At 44.6% G+C, this 24,248-nt stretch overlaps 4 protein-coding genes and 1 non-coding gene across 6 annotated transcripts in view; 2 read left to right on the forward strand and 3 right to left on the reverse strand.

Moving 5' to 3' along the window:
* Nucleotides 1-7,471, reverse strand: part of sorcs2 (sortilin-related VPS10 domain containing receptor 2) — a 214,677-nt gene extending 207,206 nt beyond the window's left edge. For both annotated transcript variants that reach the window (XM_084691223.1, XM_084691224.1), the window contains exon 1: nucleotides 7,062-7,471. In XM_084691223.1, the coding sequence (XP_084547349.1) occupies nucleotides 7,062-7,421 (360 nt within the window). In that variant the 5' untranslated portion in view covers nucleotides 7,422-7,471. The remainder of the gene's footprint in view (nucleotides 1-7,061) is intronic.
* A 3,534-nt stretch (nucleotides 7,472-11,005) lies between these two features.
* Nucleotides 11,006-11,167, reverse strand: LOC146222181 (U1 spliceosomal RNA). The gene has a single exon (XR_014747186.1). It is a non-coding gene; the product is annotated as a U1 spliceosomal RNA (small nuclear RNA).
* Nucleotides 11,168-12,244: 1,077 nt separating this feature from the next.
* Nucleotides 12,245-14,776, forward strand: grpel1 (GrpE-like 1, mitochondrial). Its single transcript, XM_084691605.1, has 4 exons — nucleotides 12,245-12,397; nucleotides 12,985-13,141; nucleotides 13,446-13,527; nucleotides 13,615-14,776. Exons 1-4 carry the CDS (start codon nucleotides 12,330-12,332, stop codon nucleotides 13,959-13,961), a joined length of 654 nt encoding a protein of 217 aa, XP_084547731.1. The 5' UTR covers nucleotides 12,245-12,329; the 3' UTR covers nucleotides 13,962-14,776.
* A 144-nt stretch (nucleotides 14,777-14,920) lies between these two features.
* Nucleotides 14,921-19,935, reverse strand: tada2b (transcriptional adaptor 2B). Its single transcript, XM_084691604.1, has 2 exons — nucleotides 19,541-19,935; nucleotides 14,921-19,135 (listed from the first exon to the last, which is right to left on the reverse strand). The coding sequence occupies exons 1-2, from the start codon at nucleotides 19,808-19,810 to the stop codon at nucleotides 17,918-17,920; spliced, it is 1,488 nt and encodes a 495-aa protein (XP_084547730.1). The 5' UTR covers nucleotides 19,811-19,935; the 3' UTR covers nucleotides 14,921-17,917.
* A 40-nt stretch (nucleotides 19,936-19,975) lies between these two features.
* cfap184 (cilia and flagella associated protein 184) lies at nucleotides 19,976-22,725 on the forward strand. Its single transcript, XM_084691603.1, has 3 exons — nucleotides 19,976-20,977; nucleotides 21,500-21,847; nucleotides 22,095-22,725. Exons 1-3 carry the CDS (start codon nucleotides 20,168-20,170, stop codon nucleotides 22,434-22,436), a joined length of 1,500 nt encoding a protein of 499 aa, XP_084547729.1. The 5' UTR covers nucleotides 19,976-20,167; the 3' UTR covers nucleotides 22,437-22,725.
* The last annotated feature ends 1,523 nt before the right edge of the window (nucleotides 22,726-24,248 follow it).

The following is a 24,248-nucleotide window of genomic DNA, read 5'->3' on the forward strand; positions in this document are numbered from 1 at the left end:
CCGCAGGCGAGCGGAAAGGACGACCGGTAATGAAAACAAGGGATTAAAAAAAAAAAAAAAAACGAGGAGAGAAACCAGTTGAGCCTGCTGGCAGATGAACAGCACAGCCGTCTGCCGTCATGCTTTAAGCCGGCGTTGGTCCCGGAGTGCCGTTACACCCAATTGGGTTACCCTCCTCCTTTTCTCTCACTGAACAACGCAGGACAGAGGATTTGTATAAAAACAACCTTCCCAAACAGAGACCAAGGATGGTACAGAGAGGAGAAAAGTTTGTGAAGTGTAAGAGAGAAAGGTGGTGAGGTTTGTGTTGTGTAAGAGAGAAAGGTGGTGAGGTTTGTGTTGTGTAATAGAGAAAGGAGTATGGGACAGATGTGTGTGTGTGAGGGAGAAGTGTGTTCTGAGATCTGTGTTGGTCTTCCCAAGGCGCTGACAGCTTTAGATTTAACTGGAGTGAAGAATCTCATTACCTGAGTGAGTGCCACCTCTCCCTCTCTCTCTCTCTCCCCCCCCCCTCTCTCCCTCTCTCTCTCTCATCCAATAACAAACAGTGTAAAGCAGGAGATTTGGGCATGAAGCCTCTCTTTCTCTTCTCAGCTCCAGGCAAAATAATATAGCAATTGCCATGGTTGCTGCGCTCCAGGTCACTATTTTACGGTGGCTTCCTCTGTTTCAGCTGCGTGTTTGATGAGATGTATTCAGGAACCAGGAGTGGCCTTTGTCACCTGTCTTGAGATAACCATCACTGTGTTCTTTCCTCAGATGCCATGCAGAGAGTCTGAAATTAGGCAGATGTCAATGTTGTGACAGCATCGAGCTCTAAACAATAATTCAATATGTCTCGTTTCAGGAGATTCCATTGCATCTCGCTCACAGCCCCACTAATCAAGCAACAGTTGGCGAAGGACACATTCACATGACATACACACGTACAATCTGTAGCCTACACACACACACACACACACACAAACTGCACGTTTCTGACAGCACATTTGTGAAACCGCCCAAGAGACAGTTGGATGAAACCAAAGTTTGGATGAAAGAGGCACATGTGTCATTTCTGTCACTATAACTCAACAATACTCCTTCTTCTTCTTCTTTATTCTCCTCCAGTCCACTTCCTTTCAATGTGCGGCTGCAATAATTGCTATCAACGACCGGTCACAAACACTCAGTGACGTTTTACGGAGAAGAATCGTTACTGACACGTTGTCTATATGTCAGCATGTTAACTTGCCGTGGGCCCATGGGTAGTCGAGGGACTGGCACAGCACAACATCACACTGGGAGAGGGTATAACCATGGTGGGAGAACAGAGTTTACACCACAGTCTGTGTTCGGCTGAATTAACGGTCTGGGGTTTGTAGTCCAAGTCAGACTACAGCCAACTAGTGTTAAGGCCATCTAAGGACACCAACAGCAAACATGGAGAGGTCTGCTTGCCAACATGGCAAAACAAGTTGGAGATGGACACGGCATGTGTAAAGTGGGTTTCAAAAAAGCTGGAATATGGCAAAGGTGTGCATGTCTGACAGACCAAAAGCTGGTTACATAGGGAACGTAAAGGAAAATATGACTAAATATGCATTTCTTATTTTTGTTCAAAAGATGCATCGGGTCAAGAGCTTGATGCAATGCTGTAAGCTAGCTATTCTGTGTTTGTGGAAAACCTGGTTGATACAGCGTTGGTGCTGTAGTGTACCTACTGTAGGGAGGCAGGCCTGTGGGGACTGGACCAGATCCAATCTCTGGGACGTGTGGCTGTGAAGATGAGAGATTGGCACCCCGCTGGGCCACATTTCTCAGCTTGCGGAGCTCTAATCTAAAGCATCTCTCTCACTGCTGTGTCGCAACACACATTCCCCCATACAGACACACACACACACACATCGATTCCTAAGCAAAGTAGCTTATATAGACGCACGCACAAACACGGGCCAGGTGCCCATACCATATGAGCAGAGATGTGGTGTACTACCGATGACCAGAGTTGGTGCTATTAATAGGCTGGCGTCAAATGAAATATGCAGGTCTTCAGGGAGGCGTGAGGAGCAAAGCCGCACTCTGAATGCCGCACATGAACTTCCGCTGGCGGAACGCTGGAAGACCCCCCCCCCCACCCCCCGACAGAATTCCATCCCCGTTACCGGGGCAACCGAAAGGAACTGTCACCGTAGGGACGGATGGGTAAGGAGCAGAAAAACTCAATGACAATGACCTGGTGTGTCCACACCGAGTAGTGAGGAGAAGGTGAAGTACGGACAGCTTGGTCGGGAACTGGATGAGGGAATGTGCGGAGGGAGGACGACGAGGAGCTGGATGTTCAAATAGCTGACAGAAAACGTAAGCGCTCATTGTGCCAGGGCCTCCCAAATGGTTGTTTTGCCCGTTGCTGGGAGACCACCCCCTACCCCTTCCCCGTGTGTGAGTGCATGTGTGAGAAAGAAAATGTTGACAGAAATAGAAAGAGCTAGATAGGTGTGTGTGTGTGTGTGTGTGTGTGTGTGTGTGTGTGTGTGTGTGTGTGTGTGTGTGTGTGTGTGTGTGAGTCAGAAAAAGTGGGGGGTAGCCCTGGAACCATGGGATACTTTTTTCCACCTCAACAGACAAGGGTTCAGCGAGAACACTTCTACATTTCACCCCCTGCGAAGGAAACCCTTCTAACTACGAGACTTTACCAGCTAGGGGACTCCATGGCCTACCCCACTGGCTCATTAGAAACTGTCTACGGGGCAGCAGCCTGACAAGGGACTTTCCCAGGGGCTTGTCCCTAGGTCCAGTCTGCTGTTGCTTGCTGGCACTATGTACAGCATCCAACAACTTGGGTCAACATTGACATTCAAATAATCAAATGTCATCATTTTGAACCGACAGATAATGTGGTTAACTCAGTCATGCAAAAGGGAATATTCCTATAGTGGAGAGACATATCGTTGAGGTGAAAGTTAAAATAAATAAAGGAATAGTTTCTGGAGACATCTTGGGTGGCAAAACTTCCTGAACTCGAACCAGGGGCCGGTTCCATAAAGCGAGTTTACCAAATAAGACAGGATTGTGTCAGTTACTTTCCCTGACATAAGCCTGGCTTATTAGGTAAACTCACTTTATGGAACAGGCCTCTGAACTGAACGTGAACTGGTTTGACTCTTTTTCTTTATGGACCCGTGATAAAAGATCCTCTGAAAAACTACAACCAATATGGACATAATTGGCATTACGGTCCTGTTGTCTGAGTTTGCATAGAAAGACATAGTTAGCAGTATATACAAAAATGATGGATGGATGCTAGGACAGAGAGGAGACAAACGATAAAAGGATTCTCTTCACATGTGCAAACAATTTCTACTCTCTGGGACCTGGGGGCCAAATGAACTGTCTTTAGTATGTGAAGCGTGAATAAATGCCTTTCACATTAAGTCAGCAGGCGAAAGAGATCTAGAAAGAGGCAGAGAAAATGTATGTGTGTGTTCTTGCATGCCAGTTAGTGTGTAGGTGGAGGAAGCCATGTTATGTATGCAAATGCAGGCAGGCACCTTATTATAAAACATAATGTTTTTTTCACCTAGTTTCTTAAATTGTCAATCTAAATTCACACAACGCAATGTTTATATTCTGTGTTGTGCTGCAAGGGAGCATTCTTGGACATGATGATCGGTATCAGAGGTGGAGGGTTGGCAAGGTAACAGGACTATGGTGAAAGGTGAGGGTAGGGGGTGAGACCTAATCCATAACACCCCCCTCCCACTATTACACACACAAACACACAGATTTAATAATACATGGCTGATGATATTTACAGAAATGAACACCTTAAAATAACTTGAGAAGCACAATAAGAGTTAGTTAGGACAAACTGGGATTTTGACGGATGTCCAACACTGGTGTCAAACTATTCCAGCTGGTCTTTCCAAAACAAGTAGCCTAACATACACAACACTCCCCCCTTCAGACACACACACTCTCTTTCCCTCCCTCTCTCTCTCTCCAGAGGGGACGTTTACAACAGGAAGTGTCAGAAATTACCCATGAGTCCCCAGTGAGGCAGGGGTACAGAAGGTTAGTCTTTGGAGTGTCAGTGGTCCATGTGCCTCCCATTAATCACATTGGCTACTGTAGAGCTGGGTAGAGACCAGCCACACACATATACACACACACACACACACACGCACCCATGCACACACGCACTAACACACACCCTCACTCTTTTCCTCCTCTTACCTCTGCAATCTCTATCTCTCTCACCCGCCCTTTCTCTCTCGCTCAATCACCATCCCTCATTCCCACGACATCCCTTTTACTTCCTTTATTCTTGACGATCCTTATTTTCCTCCCTCATCAGGCACACAAAGAAATGAGCCAATAAACGCACAGCTGAACACCAACTCTCCTAACACAACAACACAGACCGACAGACAGACAGACAGACAGACAGACAGACAGACAACCACACGCTGACAGAGACGTTGTTCGTCGTCACAGACAGGAATACAGAAATAGAGAACACAACTTCTGGTGACCCCCAAGCTAGTCAACAGTTCCCAGAGGACAAAATGAAGAGGGAGAAAGAGGGAGAGAGAGAGAGAAGCAACACAAAGGGAGCTCTTTCAACCGAGAGCTCTAGTCCGGGAATGCTGGTATCAAGTTAAAGGGGCCAAATGGATGTTCCCAGAATGTCTTCCGGAAGGACTCAACACCAGTGGGGGGCTTGGAATTAACAACAGCTCATCCTGAAAAGAGGGAATACACTCTGGGGCCTGTGGTATAGCATGCCTGGGACTTCTGAATGATAGAAACAACAACTTTAAATGTCAACCCCTCCCTAGACTTTTACAATTCATCTACCCAGCTGTTGTTTCGTTGGGGGGGGAGGGGAGGGGGGGGGGGGTGATTCTGTCTCTCAAAACAAATGTCTAACTAGCTATGTTTTCCTTTCTTGAATGTGCATGGTTAGCTCTGGTGGGTAAGGTACTAAGCCTATTTGTATAAAAGTGTTTCTTTGAAATATGAACGCAGCTTATGATTGTCTCTTGCTCCATGTTCCTGAAAATGGTCTCAGAATGACATCTCACTTTCTCCCCATCTTGTTCTCCCTCTGCCCTGTCTCTCCCAGCCCTGCACACTGGAACTGTCTACCACAAACACACTTCTACACTTCCCCTCTCTCTCCTCTACTCAGTCAGGTGTGTGGTTATCTGCCCTCTCGGCTTGTCATCCTCATCCCCCTTCGACTCCCCTCAACCTTGGTCTCCAGTCCTTCAGACAATCTATGCCCCTCCCACCCACCTCCCCCTCTCTCTCTCTTTCTCTCCCTCCCTCCCTCCCTTCTCTCTATCGCTCTCTCCCACACTGGGACACCACCTCCCACCCTACCTGTCAAAGACAAGCACTGTTGACTGCTCTGGGACACACACACACACTCCAGCATACTTACACTCTCTGAGCACATGTATGTTCAGGCAGAGTGCTTCTCCTTCTGGGAGAGCCACTCAACACATCAATCTGGGTGAAATAACAGGGTTATTCCCCTCATTGGGGTAAGTGGAGCCAGCTGATTGTAATGGCTACACAGTCACAATCACAAACAAGCTTTCAACCTCCACAATGGGACAGCAGAAAATCAAAAGGGACACTGGGAGATTGCTTTTATTCAACAGATTATTAGCAATGCTCCGTCTTTACCCTACCTTCACCAGGGAACAAAGTACGAGCTGCGATCGTGTGGCGATTTCGCAGCTGAAATGCACATTTCTCAAATAGCCCTCTTACTGATATACGACCAGGAGGCAAAGATTCAATGCTCCTGCCCATCAATCTATACTTGGGTCGTAAGTGTCAGAGTTCGTGAAATTGAGTGGCAGCATTTGTCTTTTTTTATTGCGTCTGGTTACAGAAGGGCCAACCCCATACCGTTGGCCTTCCAAGGCCGGTGCCAAGTTAATCAAGGATAACTTACACTGGTATCCTACTACATCAACTCGACTTGAGTGACGGGAAGGAACACTGAGCCAATGGCATGATTTGCACAAGATTCTATTAAAGAACAGTTAAGAAGCATTTAATAAATTAAACGTTTTTTGTTTTTACCAACTCAATACGATTGCTTACAAAACAATTCAGGCTACGTAACATTAAACGTGGGTTAATGGTCAGTAAGCGGTTTCGTAGCCATATGCTTTGTTGTTAATGGAAAATGATGGAATGAAAGCTATGCCATTTGGCATGCTTTGAAATTGTCAATAAACTACTGTCTACTATCAAAGTACGGAATATTTCAGACACAATCCTCTTTGTTACTCATATGAAACAGATGAAACAGCAGCGTTGGTTCCAGGGAAACAGTGAGGATGCTGTATTGAAAGCACCGTCTGCAAGTGACGTCCCCGCTAGACACGGCTGTCCCCCGGCAGCTGTCAATAAAGCGAGCCTGTCACAAAGCTCTTTGTGCTTGTTGTTTACACTGTTGTTCTCACTTGACCTCAGAAGATACAGAATCAGTTCAGTTGGTATGCCAATAACACAGGCTGGAGAGCCTGGTTGTTATACAACATACCCTATAACCTTTTTTACGGCGGAGGTTCGCTATTCTAAAAAAAGTAGGTTTTGAAAAAATATTTTCATGCCAAAACAACATTTCTAATTTCGTTTTTTTTTCTCATATTGAACGTAAGCTTCATCGGGCATCACTCTGCACAATCAGTTAACGGCGGGTCTGGCTTCGACCTGGCGGTATGAACATGCGCAAACAAAAGACAGGTGTATGCGTGTCCATCGCACCTGCTCGTATGCGTTATCCCACACTGGTAAAATTCTTGCTAAACATCCAATTCAAACAAAGGGACACCCCTCTTGTGTTTTGGTTTATCAAACTCAGTGTGCACTAACATTGGATAGTACGTGGATAAATAAACAAACAATGTATGGGGCAGTATTTGACTTTGTATTTAAACACAACTTTCTCTGCAAATGGAATGAACTGTAGCCTAATAGTATGGTACATTATAAGTACAGGGAACAAGATAGCCTGAAGATTAAGGCAGAGTGGGACAGGATAGATGGGTACTTACGCTACTGTTCTCCCCCGTCCAGTGGACCATCGCCTGGTTGTGAGTGGCATCCCCTTTCAGCACGAACGAACTGCTGAGCAGCGACACTTTCTCCTGGGATAGCGCTCTCCTGAAGCGCGGTGACTCCACGCCGACCGCGTCCACTTCACTGTCACTATCGCCCGGTATGAGCCCTCCGTCTCTCCTGCCTATATCGCCGCTGCTGTCAAGCGTACGATCCCCGCCGCTCCGGTTTAAAACCCCGCTGTCACATCGCACGGGTACAGTTAGTGACATCCAAGCTAAGGCAATCACCACAACAATGCACAGGTGCGCGGAAATGGTTCCATTCGGACGCAGAGGTACCATGCTTCGCGCCATTATAGCGCTCTAATCGCGGACACTGACAGAGAGACTGCGATACGAGTGAAAGATAGATAGCTCTACTGTACGCGGAGAGAAAATGAGGTAGGGAGGGAGTGGAACTCGAGCGAGGGCAGACAGTGGAAACTCAACGTGGTCGCGTCTGAATGCCAAATAAGACGCGGTGAGCAAACACTGACGCCACCTGACGGCAATGTTAAGCAATGCTCACAGACGCAGGTCGCACAGCCCATTGTCTGTTGATGAAGGATCTCTTTCTATTGTATATCATGAAGTGGTCTATTGACCAACTACAGATGGACCTAACAGTGTTCACCCTACATGCACTTGAACAGGCTTTTACAACCACAATCCGTTTTTCCTTAGGACGATATCCTGACAGTAGAGGTTGGTAACCTTTCACGTGACTATCAGGTGTACGTGACCTATTATTCAATTGACAGAAAAACCAAAACACTCAATATTTGTATTAGAGACAATACCACAGTCTGAAGAACTGTAGAGGTTATAGCCTACTAGTTTGTTTCTGTCAGAAACATTTGGGAAAGGATGCGCGGCTGACCTTGTGGGTTTGTAAAAAAGCCTCCGGCTTATTGGGGTTTAAAGTCCTGTTCTAAACAGATCCAATCATAGAAGAGTTAGACACACTATTAGTTGAAATAATGCGACAAATAATCGGCAATTTCTTCCTTCCGCAAGCTAAATTTATGCCCTCAATTAATTGATAATGTCAGCCGCTATGGAGGTTTGTTATTTTGTGAAACGCAGCTAGCGGTCAGTGAATGAGAAGTCGTTTAGCATTTTCCGATTATGCACCTCCGAATGCGACTCTAATGAGGTTGCCTGCCAGTCACCTGTCACTTACTCCTCTTAGTATTTTGAAGTCAAATCACAAAGCTATACGAACTGTATAGCCTAACTTACTCTTTCTGTCTATATTTAAACAGTTAAAATATGCTAAATGTTCTAGTGTTCGGTCCATTCATTTCCCAGGTTCTATCTGCGTTGCAAAAGGTAATATGTTAAAAACAGAAAACTCACTGCTTAAGCGGAAAAAGAGGATACTTCGATCCAAATTAGTAGGCCATAATTATTTTTCTGCTTTGCTGACGTTGTTTTATCGGGTTCAGATTAAGTGGTGAATGGTTGTGTTTAGTCTATGGATCAATGGCTTCAGGTATCCAAGGAAAGGGGTCAGACTCAATTTGAATATTTGATGAGGTAAACCGCTTGGAGTGGGAGGAGGGTGAGAGGACGGAGTGATATTTTTCTCATTGCAATGCATACATATCAACTTTTGTGCCTCTTTAAATGGATCTTAATCAGTGTAAATTTACATTAGTTTCTTGAAATGCATCCGTGTGTACAAAACTAGTTAACCTTTCAAATGGGGCCCACGCCCAGTAGGCTGTTGGGTTTGATAGAAGTTGGAGTTGAGAGGTTTGCTGTTCATAACCATGTGGGTTTATACAGTCTGATATCTGAATCATTCATCTTTGGTTTTCATCAGCTGTTCAGATAATTGTTAGTGGATGAGATGAAATATTTACAGAATGGATCTAGATTAAAGTCAGACTATTGAATCTAGGTTGGTGGACCAGATTATATTATTTCCCTTTTCTGATTGGTTTCAAATCCCAATCACTGGGATTCTCAATGGAAGCCATCACTCTGCATGTCTTGCTTGTGATATATGAATTCACTAAACTAGCTTATGGCATCCCTCCATCTCACTCCATCTCATCTTGAATCGTTCTTCTGATCCCCAGCACTGTAAACACAAACAAACATGTACACACTCTCTATCACGTCCGCTCTCTCTCTATGCCACACACACACACACATAAAGACACACCTTGGTGTTGTGCAAGAGTCATGCTGTATTTCAAACCTGTTTTAATGGGATGTTCCACTCAAGTAATGAGGCAGCCAGCAATTGACCCCCTCCAACCCTAGGGGTAATTACCTCAGCGGGCTAGTCTCAAACCAATCACCCCCTAACCCACCCTGCCTCCACACACACAGACACACACAGCTTTAACTGAATACCATAACATCTTCTCAGACACACACACACTCATTGGGGAAAAACTCATACATTCTCTTGCATGAAAAGACACACTGCTTCTCCCATTCAGGTGTCAGCACTGCCCCTCTCTGTCATCATGGATTAACCAGCAGCAGTGAGACGACTCGGGCTCTGTATATTTCCTCATGGTCACTGTCTTTGTATCACCCCCCCCACACACACACACACACACACTTTCCTCAAAAGGTGGCAGACACACACACGTATGTAGCCGTCAGCAATGTGTGTGAGTGAGACATAGACCTTGGAGAGAGCGTGCCGTTCACCTTGAGCACACCGAAGATTCCGAGAGAGACTGTAGTATTCTGTTAATAGAGAACAGGCCCAATTTAACAGACCTTGATAATGTGTCGGTCTCTATCACACACACACACACACACATATAAACACAGACATTCAATTAACCTTCAGAGAAGCAAACTGCCAGCGAGAAATAATCGAGTTACTATCTCATTGATAATACAGTGTATGGGGCTGCATATATGTTTCACTTTACACCTGGCCTGTACATTCCATGGCCACTCATATAAAACATTCAATTTTTTTGTCAGTAAGGTCTAGTTTGCCAAAACAAACTGCTAATGAACTGTCTAACAACACAAACTGTACCTTGGCATGAATCACTGCAACTGTGAGAATTGTGCACTATAAGTCCTTGATTTTCTGCTGCACCTACCATGTAAATTACATGAAGCTATGCTACTGTATGGGTAAAGATGCTCACAACATTATGGAAGGAAATTACCTCCAGTTATTTCAGAGTAAAGATTTTTTGATTGTCAAAGTAAGGTTCAGAGGAGGGCTGGATATTTCTAGAAATCCAGACTGTTCCCTTTCCATGAAGGGGAAAGTTGGACTAGGTTGCCCCCTGCTGTTCGTGCGTAGTAAAGGACATTAGATCTGCAATATATCAAGATGAGTCATGCAGTGTGCGGGTTAAGGACAAAGACTGGTTCAAGGCTGTGACATTTTAAATACATTATGATTTTATTTGACTCATACCACATCCAGGGTCAGAGTTCAACCGTTCGAATTCAGCAGTGAAATAACTTCATGTTTGACTATTTACTAGTTTCGTAATTGGGTAACAGTGAATGCAATGCATTATGGGTTGGGGTCGGAGACCACATATATTTCAAATTTCCATGGTCGCTCAGTTGATCCTTCTGCTCCCTTTATTCAATAGACATTCAGTTTGACATGCTGACCCACACATTATGCAGCCATAAGAGGCCCATCACAGAGCCAACCCCAGGACTCATAACAGGCGGCACGATGCACTTTTATTATAAAACAGTACTTTTTTGTACTTTAACTTTTACCATTTGACAAGAAAATATCTTCGTATTTTTCTTACACGTTTCTAAAATGTGTTTGTTCAGATAACTTCAATTACCGCGATATGCGAAACTTAACATTCGAGAATTAAGTAGGCTATAAACGCACAGCAAGTCATCAGTTTAGTCTTTATATTACGTTTTCGACATTTAATCAGAGGATAGCGCGAACACAGTCCCCTACTATCACAAATTGTGCAGTCGACATTTCCACAATTGAGAAATTCGCAAGCGCCAGACAACCGCAGTGCAATGATTGGCCTCAGCATGGGTAATTTACCTTATTGATCGTAGTGTCACCCCTGCCAGGTAAGGTTAAGTATTATAAAGGTAATGTGCAATACTGTTTTCATGCGTACCCTATAAAGTGACGGTGATCAAATCTACTTATTTATTTTTTTACAATGCATATTAAAGGCATTAAAACAATGCATTCAAAGACTAATAAACATATAGCGGTTGCGTTTTAAACCTACATTTAAATCTACGTTTGTCTCCAACCCACAATCCATTGCAGTAAATGTTGCCAAAACAATACAATTACGAAACTGGTAAATAGTCAAATATAATTGACTTAGGCAATTCTAAATGTTTTATTTATAGTTACGTGTCTGTTTCATTGTGACAGTTTAATCACTTCAATATTTAAAGTAAATTATATCATGGCTAAGTGCAGCAAGCCCCTTTAGTGGCCGGCCCATAGGCATTGACATGTGGTGTGGGATGTACTCATTGCAGTTCCTTAAAACCGACACTAGGATTAGAATGACATAACGCTCACAAAACACTCTCACACACACACACACACACACACACACACACACACACACACACACACACACACATATAATGTATAACTAACAACCAGAACCCTTTTCCAATGGCTCTGCTACCAACCCACAAATATACCCCGGATTTAAATGACATTGATTTGATTTCAACAGATTTAAAGTTTCCTAGACAGATTATGCTCCAAGCGTGCCAACCGGATGCCAAGGTTCTTTAACTGTCTAGCCGAGCGCTCTGCCAAATCTCTGTTAGACTGTTTCGAAGTGTCAAGAGTGTATCAATAGTTAATCAGATGATTTGTGCAGAACATTTGTTGTTAAACTGAAATTATCCTGAAGGATTCAAGATTACCATCATTTTTTTAATATGTTCATCAATGATTAAAGATAGCAAAGAACAATAAAATTGACGACATAAAAATATATCAATTGAGTTTGAAACTTGGACAAGTGGAGATAACCTTCAGATTTAACGTTTTCACGGAGAAATTCTGTCCTTGATCACGTGTAGTTTTCGACCTTTAAACTGATCTCAACCAAACTATGCACCATCGTCACACTTATCCCTCACATTGATTGGACGCAGCAACTACGCGCTTTCCATTCGACTCGAGATTGGCCAGACATCTCATGCCCCTGCTAGTGTGTTACTCTGCCCCTTCAGCGTGTGTTGGTAACGGTGGAAGTGAAGATGGCGAGCTGGTGTGTACGAGCTGTCAGACAAAGCTACTCGGTTGTAGCATCTCCATCACTAATAAGGTATACTACAATTATTTGGAACTTGACACGTTAGTATCTATACTGTCCTCTATGTCATCACTTAGTTTTTCAAAGCTGGTGAGCGATCTGACTATCTAGTTGCATCAGCCTTGGCTTTGAAGCTAGGCATGCTAACTAGCTGACATAAGTCATTGAGACGGTGTTACCGATGCTTGTTTCGTAATGTCTGCTTTGACAATGGCATTGAGTGGTGGCATGCAGGTGGAATAATCTCAACCGTAGTAGATATAATCCATTTGTTAAGCAAATAAATAATTTGATTATTCTCTGACCACCATGCACCTCTAATTCATGTACTTCTACTAGCCCAACAAGCTCACCTTTTTGGTTCTGAGGTTCGAATAAGTCGACGTTACATAAATAAAGTGTTGCTTTTAGGCTTAATGACTACAGTTTGCTGGGTGTTAAGACACATTTCAAAGTCGTTGGTAGTTGAATTATTTACTGACGATGGCTAGAGTTAATAGCCTATCCTAATATTACACTTTGCCATACACATATCGAAGTTATCAAATAGTTCTGCATCTCATTAAGGACCATCTAATGTGACTTGACCTCGCTTTCAGAGCGTCTTCGGCGCGGGTGTTATGCACGGCGGCCCGACAGAAGAACAACAACGGGTCAGAGGAGGATGCCGGGAGCCAAAAGCCGGAGCAGAGCGCGTCAGAGAAGGCCTTGGCTGAGGAGAAGACCCAGCTGGAGGAACAGCTAAAAGAGGTCACGGTGAGGAGGATACAATGCTTTGATCTTTTTTCAGGCAAGGTTTTTCTGAAGATTTCAGACTGTTAAGGTAGAATAAGTGCATTAAGGTTGGCACAGTCATCCAATGAGAAAGACTAGTGCATTGAGGTTGGCACAGTCATCCAATGAGAAAGAATAGTGCATTAAGGGTTGGCACAGTCATCCAATGAGAAAGACTAGTGCATTGACGTTGGCACAGTCATCCAATGAGAAAGGCTTTCTTTTCAGCTGTGTCCTTATGTTTCTACAAATGTTCTCCTTAACTAACAGTGGTATGTTTCTCCAGGATAAGTACAAGCGAGCGCTAGCAGATACAGAGAACCTCAGGACAAGGAGTCAGAAGATGGTGGAGGATGCCAAATTATATGGTGAGCTCATAGTTGTTTGTAGAGGAGTACAAAGAAACAGGGATTAAAATCGCGCTCTGAAACAAAACGCTTCTGCACTCTAACCAGGAATCCAAGGGTTTTGTAAAGACCTGTTGGAGGTGGCAGACATCTTGGAGAAGGCTACGGAGAGTGTTCCCAAGGAGGAGGTGAACTCTCAGAACCCCCACCTGAAGAATCTGTACGATGGCCTGGTGATGACAGAGGGCCAGATGCAGAAGGTCTTCACCAAGCACGGCCTGGTCAAGATCAACCCCGACGGGAAGAAGTTTGATCCCTACGAGCACGAGGCCCTCTTCCACGCCCCCGTCCAAGGCAAGGAGCCTGGCACTGTTGCCGTGGTTACCAAGGTGGGGTACAAGATCCATGGCCGCACCCTGCGGCCAGCGTTAGTGGGCGTGGCCAAAGGACCTTAAGAGAAGTTGATTCAGAGTTTTGAAGAACACTTCATTGTTGGTTGTTATTTTGTGGTTCCCTGGGCAACGGATAATCTATGGTACAACAGGCTAGTCATAGCCCCCCAAGTTACTCCCCTCCCAGGTTACCCCCCCAGCCTCCCTGACATCCATCCCATCCACAGGTGCCTCTAAAAGGCAGGAATCCAACACGACTGACAGGCTGTTTTTTTCTGTTGTTAAAAAGAAGCCACAATCTAATGGCAGTAGAGAACAAAGCTGGTTGTAAGTAATTTCATCATCGATGTCAGATTCCAGCTTTTTTTTTCTGCCAGTCTATGTAATTGTGCTGTTTCTTATGTTATGTCATGGGGGAATGTAATGGACCTCATTGATTTTATACCATTACTGTTCTCATAGGAGAAAAACAGAAATTGACTTGAGTCTTTATATTCTGAGCAGTTTGTCCACTCTAATATTCACATGTGTAGGGAGGCAGATAACATGGGTTGTGTTCACCAATTCACAGAGCTGATGCTATAAAGAAATTGTGTGAAATGTTTCACCGATCCTTATTTTGTTCTTCTCAGTCGCTGAACATTATAGTAGAGTATATGGTTCTCAAAATGTATCTAAAATAAAAGAATCACAGATATACTTCCTGCAGTAAAACTTCCCTCTCTGCCATGTCTGGGGTTGAAAGGTGTGTTGGGATTTTGATAACACAAGACATTGTTTATTCATGAAACAATTTGAATTGAATGCTACATGTGAGTCTGTGGACGAACGTCCAATTAAGGGTCGCAGCATCTTAATAAATATATTAACTGTGACAACTTGGTCTGTTTCATATTACTGTTGTACATCTTGACACATCCACTAACGATGTAACTAGAATTGAGTAGAATTAGTGGTGTATACTTTATATTACGAATTAAGCACCTCAACTCATTACATGCAGATAAATATGATCTGGAAGCTTGAAATTACAAAGTATAGCACTTTATTACAGAACATTAATTCACACTCCATGTCTTGTGCAACTACGAAATGGGAAAACAATAAGCCTTTTAACAGTTTTGACTACCCACTTCTTAACATGGTTTGATTCCTAAGCATACAACTGATATACATGAACAGCTTAACAACATGCTGCTTTTTGAGAGAACACCCAAGGCTTTTAGAATGCTTCTTGCTAGTCTTTCAATGTTTTTATTACAAAAGTTTAAAAAAAAATGTTCTTGAAATAAAATACTGTACATTTCACAGGTCAGTATTTATATGTTCCTTTTGATTTATCTTACAAAAAGTATTTACATTTGGTAAAATATTTTAAGCAACATTTCCCACTGAAATAAAATATAAAAATTCCCCGTCCCCATGTAAAAGTAAAATCTAAAAACATATTCAATTTAGATATTCTGTCAGTACACACCATTTGTAAGCTATTTTCAATACATTTGGAAAACATGCAAACAAAAACACAAACACACATTCCAGTATGTTGACAATTTAGAACTAAAGACAAATGACAAATAACCTGAAAATATAGCTGGATATCTGAAGTGAACAGAAATGAATAACACAGACAGCAAACCGCAAACTAGAGATCACTTCTGCATTAAAAAGTCAAGAATATGCGCAATGTAGAACTAACTATTAATGGAAATCAAAAGCTTAACTTTGAGAGTGTAGAACTCTTTAACTCTTCAGTCATCAGGTCTGTGCCATGCAGGTGGTGAAGTAGTTTGGCACAAGATGGCATACCCTGAATAGTACAACACAAGCATGCAAGCCATTCTTTACAAAAAGTATGTACGAGAAATTATGGACTTTGGGTCAAATAATCAAAAGGAGAGAAGATCATTGTTTATTTCCGAATCAGTCTAGTTTTTGTAGACAGAAGAACACAAACAGATGTAATAGGAGCTGGCAGTTAACTTACTGGGCTGCTCCAACATAATCTGGGCCACACTCACCCTAACCCTTGACACCTTCACCATGGAGTATTTCCCAGAGGGACAAATCTTGTCAGCCTTCAAAACATTCGTTTTATATTTTGCCTCTTTCTCAAAACTTTGGGGCTGTCAATTTGAGAAAGAAAGAAACCACTGGACCAATGTGTTTTCTGAAGAACAAACTAACAAGAGACAAATTCTTTGACCAAGGTCTCCTCTATAACATGAAGGAATGGGACTGTTAGGACATGACCCTCGATTGGAAATAAAACCCTCTTAATTGTGAAGGGGCATGACTTGTAAAGACCGCAGGCATTAATAAAGTGAAGGCCTAAGAACACACTGTTACTTCCATCCTCTCTTTCTTGGCCCATGTCCCAGTTCCGTGCCCTCGCTCCTCCCTGTCAACAGACGCCCATTCAAGAACTTCAATTTACATTTAAACGGAGCTCCTCACTGATCCAGTCACAGAGAACCCTCAGTGGAGGAAAGTGAGAATGAATTAGAAGAGCTGCCACTATGGTCTGCACAGCAACAAGACTTGTTCTGCTTGTAAAATAAATAAGGAGATCTATGCTCGACTGTAAATAAGGCTGTTTTGGACAGGAGTTGAATTAGAGGTAGCATTCAAATTTTTTATGTTCCAAAAGAATTTAAACATTTGGTTGTCTAATATTTTTACCTGCTTTTGAGGTATTTTGCGTTCACTATCAGCACAAGATCACGGTCACCACACCTAAAATTGTTTCCATTCAACCAGCCCAAATACACATCCTAGTTTTCAAACATATGTTTATAGGTGCTGTCTGTACATCAAGGACACAAAGATTATCAGGAGAACCTGACTATACCTATGGTTGGCCATTAGTATGATGACATTTCTGCTGAACCCCTCTACACTGTCAGTCTACCCTTTCCTCCAAGAAACATCTCATTGAAATGCCATATAATACAGCCAAGTAACTGATATTATGTTAATGAACATGCAACAACAACAAAAAAACACTTTAAAAACTTGACAGAAAGATAGTAGGTCGTTGACAATTCAAATCGCTAACAAAAACACCACTCATACAACAAGCAAACTAAACCAAACAGGAAGCACCAGGCAATAACAGAACAGTCATTCCCAGCACGTTCCTTCAACAACTAACATTTGTTCAAGCAGACCAATGCTGTTTTCAAATAACACTGAAACCAAAAGGCAGGTAAATGTACTGTAACCTCTAGTAGGAGTTAGAAAACAGTAAAATCGACATGCTTGTTTGGCAAGGAGGAAACATTTCAGATTTGCATCTAGGGTTCATCCCCATGTAAACGAGAGAGCATCTCTTTTGCTTTCTACAGGGAAAGGTTAATGATGGAGAACATAATTAAGTTGAGCAAATGGGAAGTGAATGGGAGACTCAAAGCTAGTTTGTTTACATCCTATGTGTCATGGAAATGGCATAGTTAAACTAGTCCTTGCCATATTTCCAGCTGTATGTACTGTACAGGTATGGGGACTGAACTGGACAAATAAGTGGTGGGCTGATAGCTGCCAAATACTGATCTGTGAATTAGTCTTCAACTCTTCATGAAACAAGCTACTATGCCCTCTCCTTCAGGAACGGTGATTGTATTGCTGTTTAGAATCTACTCAAGAGACAGCTTTCAGACACCTGTAAGTAGACCTTGTATGCATTAAAACACAGTGTCATTTTTGTTTGTCTAGTGTCTCTTCTGTTAAGCTGAATCACTATACTCCCAACCTTGGCCATACAAATATAACTATACTATGGACTCTTACGATTCAAATGCAAAAATAGAACCTACATTTGTTCCGTCACTCTTGTAAAGGGTATTCAAAAAACTTTAGTCAGGGGAAATCAATATTTTCTTTTAAATATACATATGCACAAAAACGTTCTGTGAAGGACGTTGGACAAGATCAGATTAAAAGGCAATAGAATTGGGTAGTTTGGTCCGCCTGTAAAAAAACGCACCAATCACAGAACAAGAGTTAATGTCAGTGGATTGTTATGATGTATCCCGAGATATCCAGCCACTCTCCGTGAGGAAGCTGAGGATGCGTTTCTTGAGGACCTTGTCGAGGTAGCTGGGCAGCCGGCTCTTAGAGGGGATGCCCTGGCGTTTCTGGAGGTGGTCTTTAATGATGATAGTCTTGACGGTCAGGTAGCGCGTGGGGCTGAGGTTGAGCGAGTTACAAAGTACCTTCTCCCGGTCTGACAGCAGCTCGAAGCCCGGAAGATTCTCAATGGCCGCAAACTCGCCATCTTTGCCTTCCTCCTTAATGCTGCCCACACCTCCTGTCCCGCCACCTCCTCCTCCGAGCGCCCCCAGCCCCCCTCCCAGACCGGCCCCAGCGCCGAGCCCCCCGCTGGCCCCTCCACCTCGCTTGGAAGTGGTCACGCTCTTGTTCTCCTTGCGCTTCTCCCGTTTGTGGCGTGAAGCCTCGTATTCTGTGGACTCCTCCAGGCGCGTGATGCCGTTGCGGCGGTAGCGCTGCAGCTCACGGACCTTCGCCCGCAGCACACGCTCCTTGTGCATGTTGTCGAAGAAGTCTTCGAACTCTCGCTGGGCCATGAACTGACACAGTGCCCGCAGGCGTACGCGCTGCTCCTTCTCCTCCTTGGTGATCTTGCGCTTGGGCGTGTTCGGCACCGCCCCTGACCCTGCCGTTACCACAGGGACCGTGGAGGCCGCTGTGCCACCCACAGTCCCCACGGCTCCCGCGGCCGCTCCTCCGCCGCCTACAACCCCCATAATCCCCGGCTTGTCCTTCTCCTTCTCCTTCTTGTCACGGCCCAGGAAGACGGGCACAAGGTTGTAGTCCCGAGCGATGTTCTTGCGGCGCTGTCTCTCCCGGAGCTTGCGGACGTACATGTCGACGTGGGCACGCTTCATCTCGATCTCGACGTCTTCGTCGTCGTAATTTACCGACAGCCCACTGATCAGCTTCTCAGCCTCCTGGTCGTACTCGATCTCGTAGTCGTCACGGAGGGGCATGTAACCCAGCTGCTGCTGCTCGGCCAGGGTGACGTCCAGGGGAGGCAGCGGGGTGGTGAGGCTGGGAGACAGGGGCCCACCGCTGGGGCAGGTGTGGTCTGTCACCCGGTTGGGGATGCTGTCTGGGATACAGGCTTTGCCCAGGTTACCGTGGATGTACATGTTGACATAGTGGTCCATTACTTCCTGGGGTGTCCGGGACGCCACCACGTTAGTTGCCATATCCTCCTGGAGAGAAACACACGTACACCAAAATGTTGGAAGAGACATGACATACAACAACACAGTTAGGCTACATGCTACACCGTCAATGAAACGTTGAGTGGGTTAGGCCCATATATTATTGTATGAATAGATAATAAACTTTACATTTAATTTTGCATTCATTGCACGCCTAATTAAAATAGCCACGCTTCCTTGCTGTCTTAAATGCAGCAAGCGGGCAGTTGTGATATCGATGTTATCAACTCTTGCAAACTCAACTGGGACGGTAGTCCTGTTAGTTTGTAAAGTTGCAGCCCCGTTTCGTTTCCGGGTTCATTTTGCAACGTTTTAGGAAAGAAACTTTCGCGTATCCACAATAGCACACACTTTGCATTTGTAGGTTTTAAGATATCGGTAAAAGTGAAATACCCAGTTTCCAAATCCATATTGCTCGATCGCATCGAGAAGCGACTGCTCTTCCCTGCTAGTCCATCCTCCCTCCGCTTCGGGACCCCAAAGGGGAAAGCGCCCGCCGTCGACATGCTGATAACTGTGCCATCGCCGATGATTACCAATTTCTGCACCAGCTGAGAAGCACTCCGGACATAATTCGATGTCCGGACAGTCATTGCATCGAAGCCGCAGATTTGTAACATCTGCAAGACAGTTCACACAGTACTTCTTCCCTAGATCGGCCATGTTGCTGAATCCTGGTTGTTGTTGGAAGCAGCACAGCCGCTGGAGGGGGGCATGCGTACTGGTGTATCTCCGGTCAGAGTACTGCGTCTCATTAATATTAATGAGCCATTCGCAACCGGCTGTGATTGGCTTACACACTAGTTTCCAGGACAACTCATAACACCGATGGTTTCATTGACGAACATTATAGACTGTTTCGAAGTTAGACGTAGGCTTTCGTCACCGTGTTTTATTATTGAAAATACTAAAAATATAAATAATTTAATGAGGCTGTACATATATTGTTCAACAGGACTAGATTTACTCATTTAGATTGACTCATTTAAAATTCGAAAAGCTTAGATAACAAGCAGTTCCATGGATGAACTGCCAGAGCAAAGTGAAAGTGACCTAAGCCTTGGAGTTGAAAACACAGACTTGAATAATGACGAGCCAGTCCAGGAAATACAAGCTAATGAGACATCAGAAAAGGACCAGTCTCCTTCTCCTAATGCCAGTGCTGAAAATGCAGAAGGTGAAGCCCTGGATCAGAAAACAGGAGAGGCTGATGGAGCCACGTCAACAGAGGCCCTGGCTGAGACAGGTGTGGCAGGAGGAGACACACCTGAGCCCGGAGAGGACGCCGAAGACGAGGCGCCCACGGTGGCCGACCAGGCCGCCAGCGTGGCGTTCGACGATGGCGACGGCCCAGAGGCGACAGACCTCAACGGGGAACCCCTCTCCCGTGACGGGAGCGTCATCCTTGAGGTGGAGCAAGACGACCACAGCGACCACAGCCCTGTCCGGCTGGAACTAGGGACGCCGAAGAGCGGGAGCTGCAGCCCGGAGCCGCAAAGTGAGAAGATAGAAGAGCGGCCCCCTCCGGCGGAGGAAGCAGGCCCGAAGATCGACTACAAGGAGCAAGTGAACCTTCTCCACGAGCTCCAGATGGAGAACGAGAAGCTGAGCCAGCTGGACAGCCAGCTGCAGATGAAGCTGGTGGAGTACATCCGGAAGAAGACCGGGGACGATACGCAGAAGGAGAAGGCCGCGTTGGACCAGGAGCAGCGTTACCAGAAGTACATGGCCATGATGGCAGACCTCAAGTTGCAGCACCAGCGTGACTCTGAGGCGGGGCGGTTGCAGGCGGAGGACTTGAGGCTGCAGGTCCAAGAAAAGCTGAGTCAGGTTAGAATGGATTGGACCTTGAGAGACAACTGGATTTGTGAGATTCACTGCCAATCGAGAATCCATCATGCCAAGCCCCACGTTATTAGTTTGTGGCCGAACCACAGTGGCTTGGAATAATCAATGGCCTATGGGTGTGGATGAAGTAGGTCTATCACCTGTGATAGTCACGGTAATAGACAGATGCTTCATACAATCATCTGCTGTACTTTTGTGTATTGAAGTGCCTGCCCTTTTCCAAACAGTTTCCAAGGACAACTTCCCAGATGGTTCAGTGTAACAAAATGGCGATGTCAGGTTAAAATGGATTAGAGGGGAGAGAGCATCAGGCAAACTACAGGTCGAGTTACTAGGTGTGAATTTAAAGACAGGCTTTAACTGACTAGCCCTGCGGGTGTGTGCGGCATATGTGCTGTCTGTTCTTAGTTCCCACTTAACTCATGTTTGGGTCCTTCAGCAAGGCACAATAGCAGGTGTTCGTGAATAACAAAAGGAATATGTCATCACCATTGTTGTGTGCAGGTGGAGAGCGAGTGGCAAAGCGTCATGGCGATGAAGCGCGACGTCGCCGTGGCGGCCCTGAGCCGGCGTCTGGGGAAGCAGGCGGCGCAGGCGGAGGTGGAGCAGATCCAGGCGGCCGAGCAGCGGCGGGAGAACGAGCTGGTGCGCGTGCGCCTGGAGAACATCAAGCTGAAGAACAAGACCAGGAAGTACGAGGCCACGCTGCGCGCCAAGGAGGAGCTGGCCGAAGGGCTCCACCTCATCGACTTTGAGCAGCTGAAAATCGAGAACCAGACGTACAACGAGAAGATCGAGGAGCGCAACGAGGAGCTGCTGAAGCTGCGCAAGAAGATCACCAACACGGTGCAGGTATGTTGTCGGTGGCCACAAATTTGTTGAAGGTTTTCATTTGTGAAAGCCAGGTTTGATACCTTAGACAAGTGGTTGCAATGGAGTCTTTGAGCAAGGCTAATGTGTACGGTGTCACCAACTTGTCAAACTTGTCTTCTCAATTTGTCTTCTTTACGCAACTCTACTCTACTACCCTCTATTCTATGTCCTTGTGATTTTTGACTCTTCTCTATTTTGTGCTCAACTGTCCCACTGGTTCCACCAGGTTCTGACCCATGTGAAGGAGAAGCTCCAGTTTGTCCAGACGGAGAACCTGGCCAAGCGGGCCCAGCAGGCTGATGTGGAGGCAGTGTTGGCCTGCAGGCGGGACGTGCTCACCAGGACCAAGCAGGCCCGTGACGGCCTCCGCACGGACAACCTGCGGCTGCGGCAGCGCAGCGGCCTGCTGGGGAACGAGACCCTGCTGAGGGACTTTGAGGAGAAGGTGGACGCCTCCGACGGCCTGGAGGAGAGGCTGGAGAGGCTGAAGCGCCGCCATGCCGAGCTCATCCTGAAGTGTGCCGGCGTCAAGAAGAAGCTGGAGCAGACCAAGCCCCAGTCACAGTGAGGAGAGCCAGCACACACACACACAGGTACATACACACACACATAGGTACACACACAGGAACATACACTCACAGGAACACACACTCACACACACACACACACACACATAGGTACACACACACACAGGAGCACACAGATCGACGATGCATTACCTATATAGGCACATCGGAAAACAACATTGCATGTATTAATATAAATACAGACTAATACAAAATAATTGTATACATGAAAGTGTTGATGAAAGCTTTTATTTGTTCTGGTTTGCATTATACAAATTAATTACAATAAATGCTTGCTGAAAGTTAAATGAGACTGTTCTCTTTAATAGGCAACAGATGGCAGTGTTGTACATAAAAACTTCTGGTTCTTTCGGTTGTGTCAAGTTGAGATTCACATGATAAAGTAAGTTAACTATCGTTCATTTATGTATTTGATTCGAATCATTGTCATTTTCTCACACTCATGTTGCCGGTAAAATCAGCAATGACAATATCAGCAATGGTGAAGGCTCATCAACCAAACAGTAATACATAGAGCTAATCCATTGTGTACCAGGATTTAGTGACACCTGGGATCAACTATGTTTTGGTTACTCATGGGGACTGTGTTGTCAAAATGTGTCTATAATGAAACCTATGCCCCTGCGAGATATACTACATTTTCCATTTATTTGGCACCAGTTGTCTTGAAATAGAAATATATAGTGTTAAAAAAACTCTGGTTTCTAGCTAACTTTAAGGAAGTAAAGTGGAACCTACAGGTACAGGGATGGATTAACCAACGGGCCTACCGGGCCCAGGCCCAGGGGCCCATGAGCTCAGGGGGCCCCTAACCCAGAGCCTCGGCGTGATGTCGCTGTTATTGACTTGATGTTTGTAACAAAAATGTATTGTAAATACATTTTACAATAAATGTAAATGTATTGATATGATGATATGCACCGTAGCCGGTATCTGCTAGGCTTAAGTCATTAATGTCTTTAACAGTGCCCCAAAAGTTCTACTGATTTAACATAAAAATAGCCTAAACATTCACTTTGAAGATGTCACAAGAAAGAAACCTTCATGATACCTTTCAAGTGAGTGTTTATCCCTTCAGTTTATCTATAGGACTTTAGAGGGGCTGAGTACTCACAAAGAAAGCAATATGGGCCCTACAACTTTGTAGGGAAAAATACAAAAAGCAAGTGCAAAACAATAGCATTAGAGCTGTGTCTAAGCACCCCCAACACACACTATTTATTGAAGATATAATATTGTTAAGCCTATGATGGTAATTTTTCAAGAAAGAGAGAGGGTTGTGTGGGATACAAATGTACACTCTCGTCTATGGTTACAACTATAAAATATTTTTGGAATACGTTGTTTATTTTGTTGATTGCTCAAGTACTTTTGCGTTTTTAAACAACAACATCAATATTATTCCTGACAAAAACAAAAAGAGAAAATGTTTTGCCAAGAGAAATGATTGTGTGCTTAACCTTTACAGTTCCACATACATGATTATTTTCATGTGTATGAACTCTTACTCTCATATCTCATGTGATCCTTCTGCCACTTAGCTCAGGTGTTGTGTCACTGTGGAAGCAAGCTATTAGAATTGAGACTTATCTAAAACATCAATGACTTTTTAGAGATGAGAAAAACAGTCTACATTATAAGGATTTAGGATGCATTTTCAGATGTGATGCATGCCGTTTAGAACTCTGCTGCAAGGCTTTTAACGCTCATTAACAAAAGCACCCATTACACCTATTCTAGCACCACTTCACTGGTAACCAGTCCAGTACTTAATTCAATTTAAAATCCTGGTC

This window comes from Hypomesus nipponensis, chromosome 25 (assembly GCF_054491055.1).
Source record: "Hypomesus nipponensis isolate SF chromosome 25, ASM5449105v1, whole genome shotgun sequence".
Classification (NCBI taxonomy): domain Eukaryota; kingdom Metazoa; phylum Chordata; class Actinopteri; order Osmeriformes; family Osmeridae; genus Hypomesus; species Hypomesus nipponensis.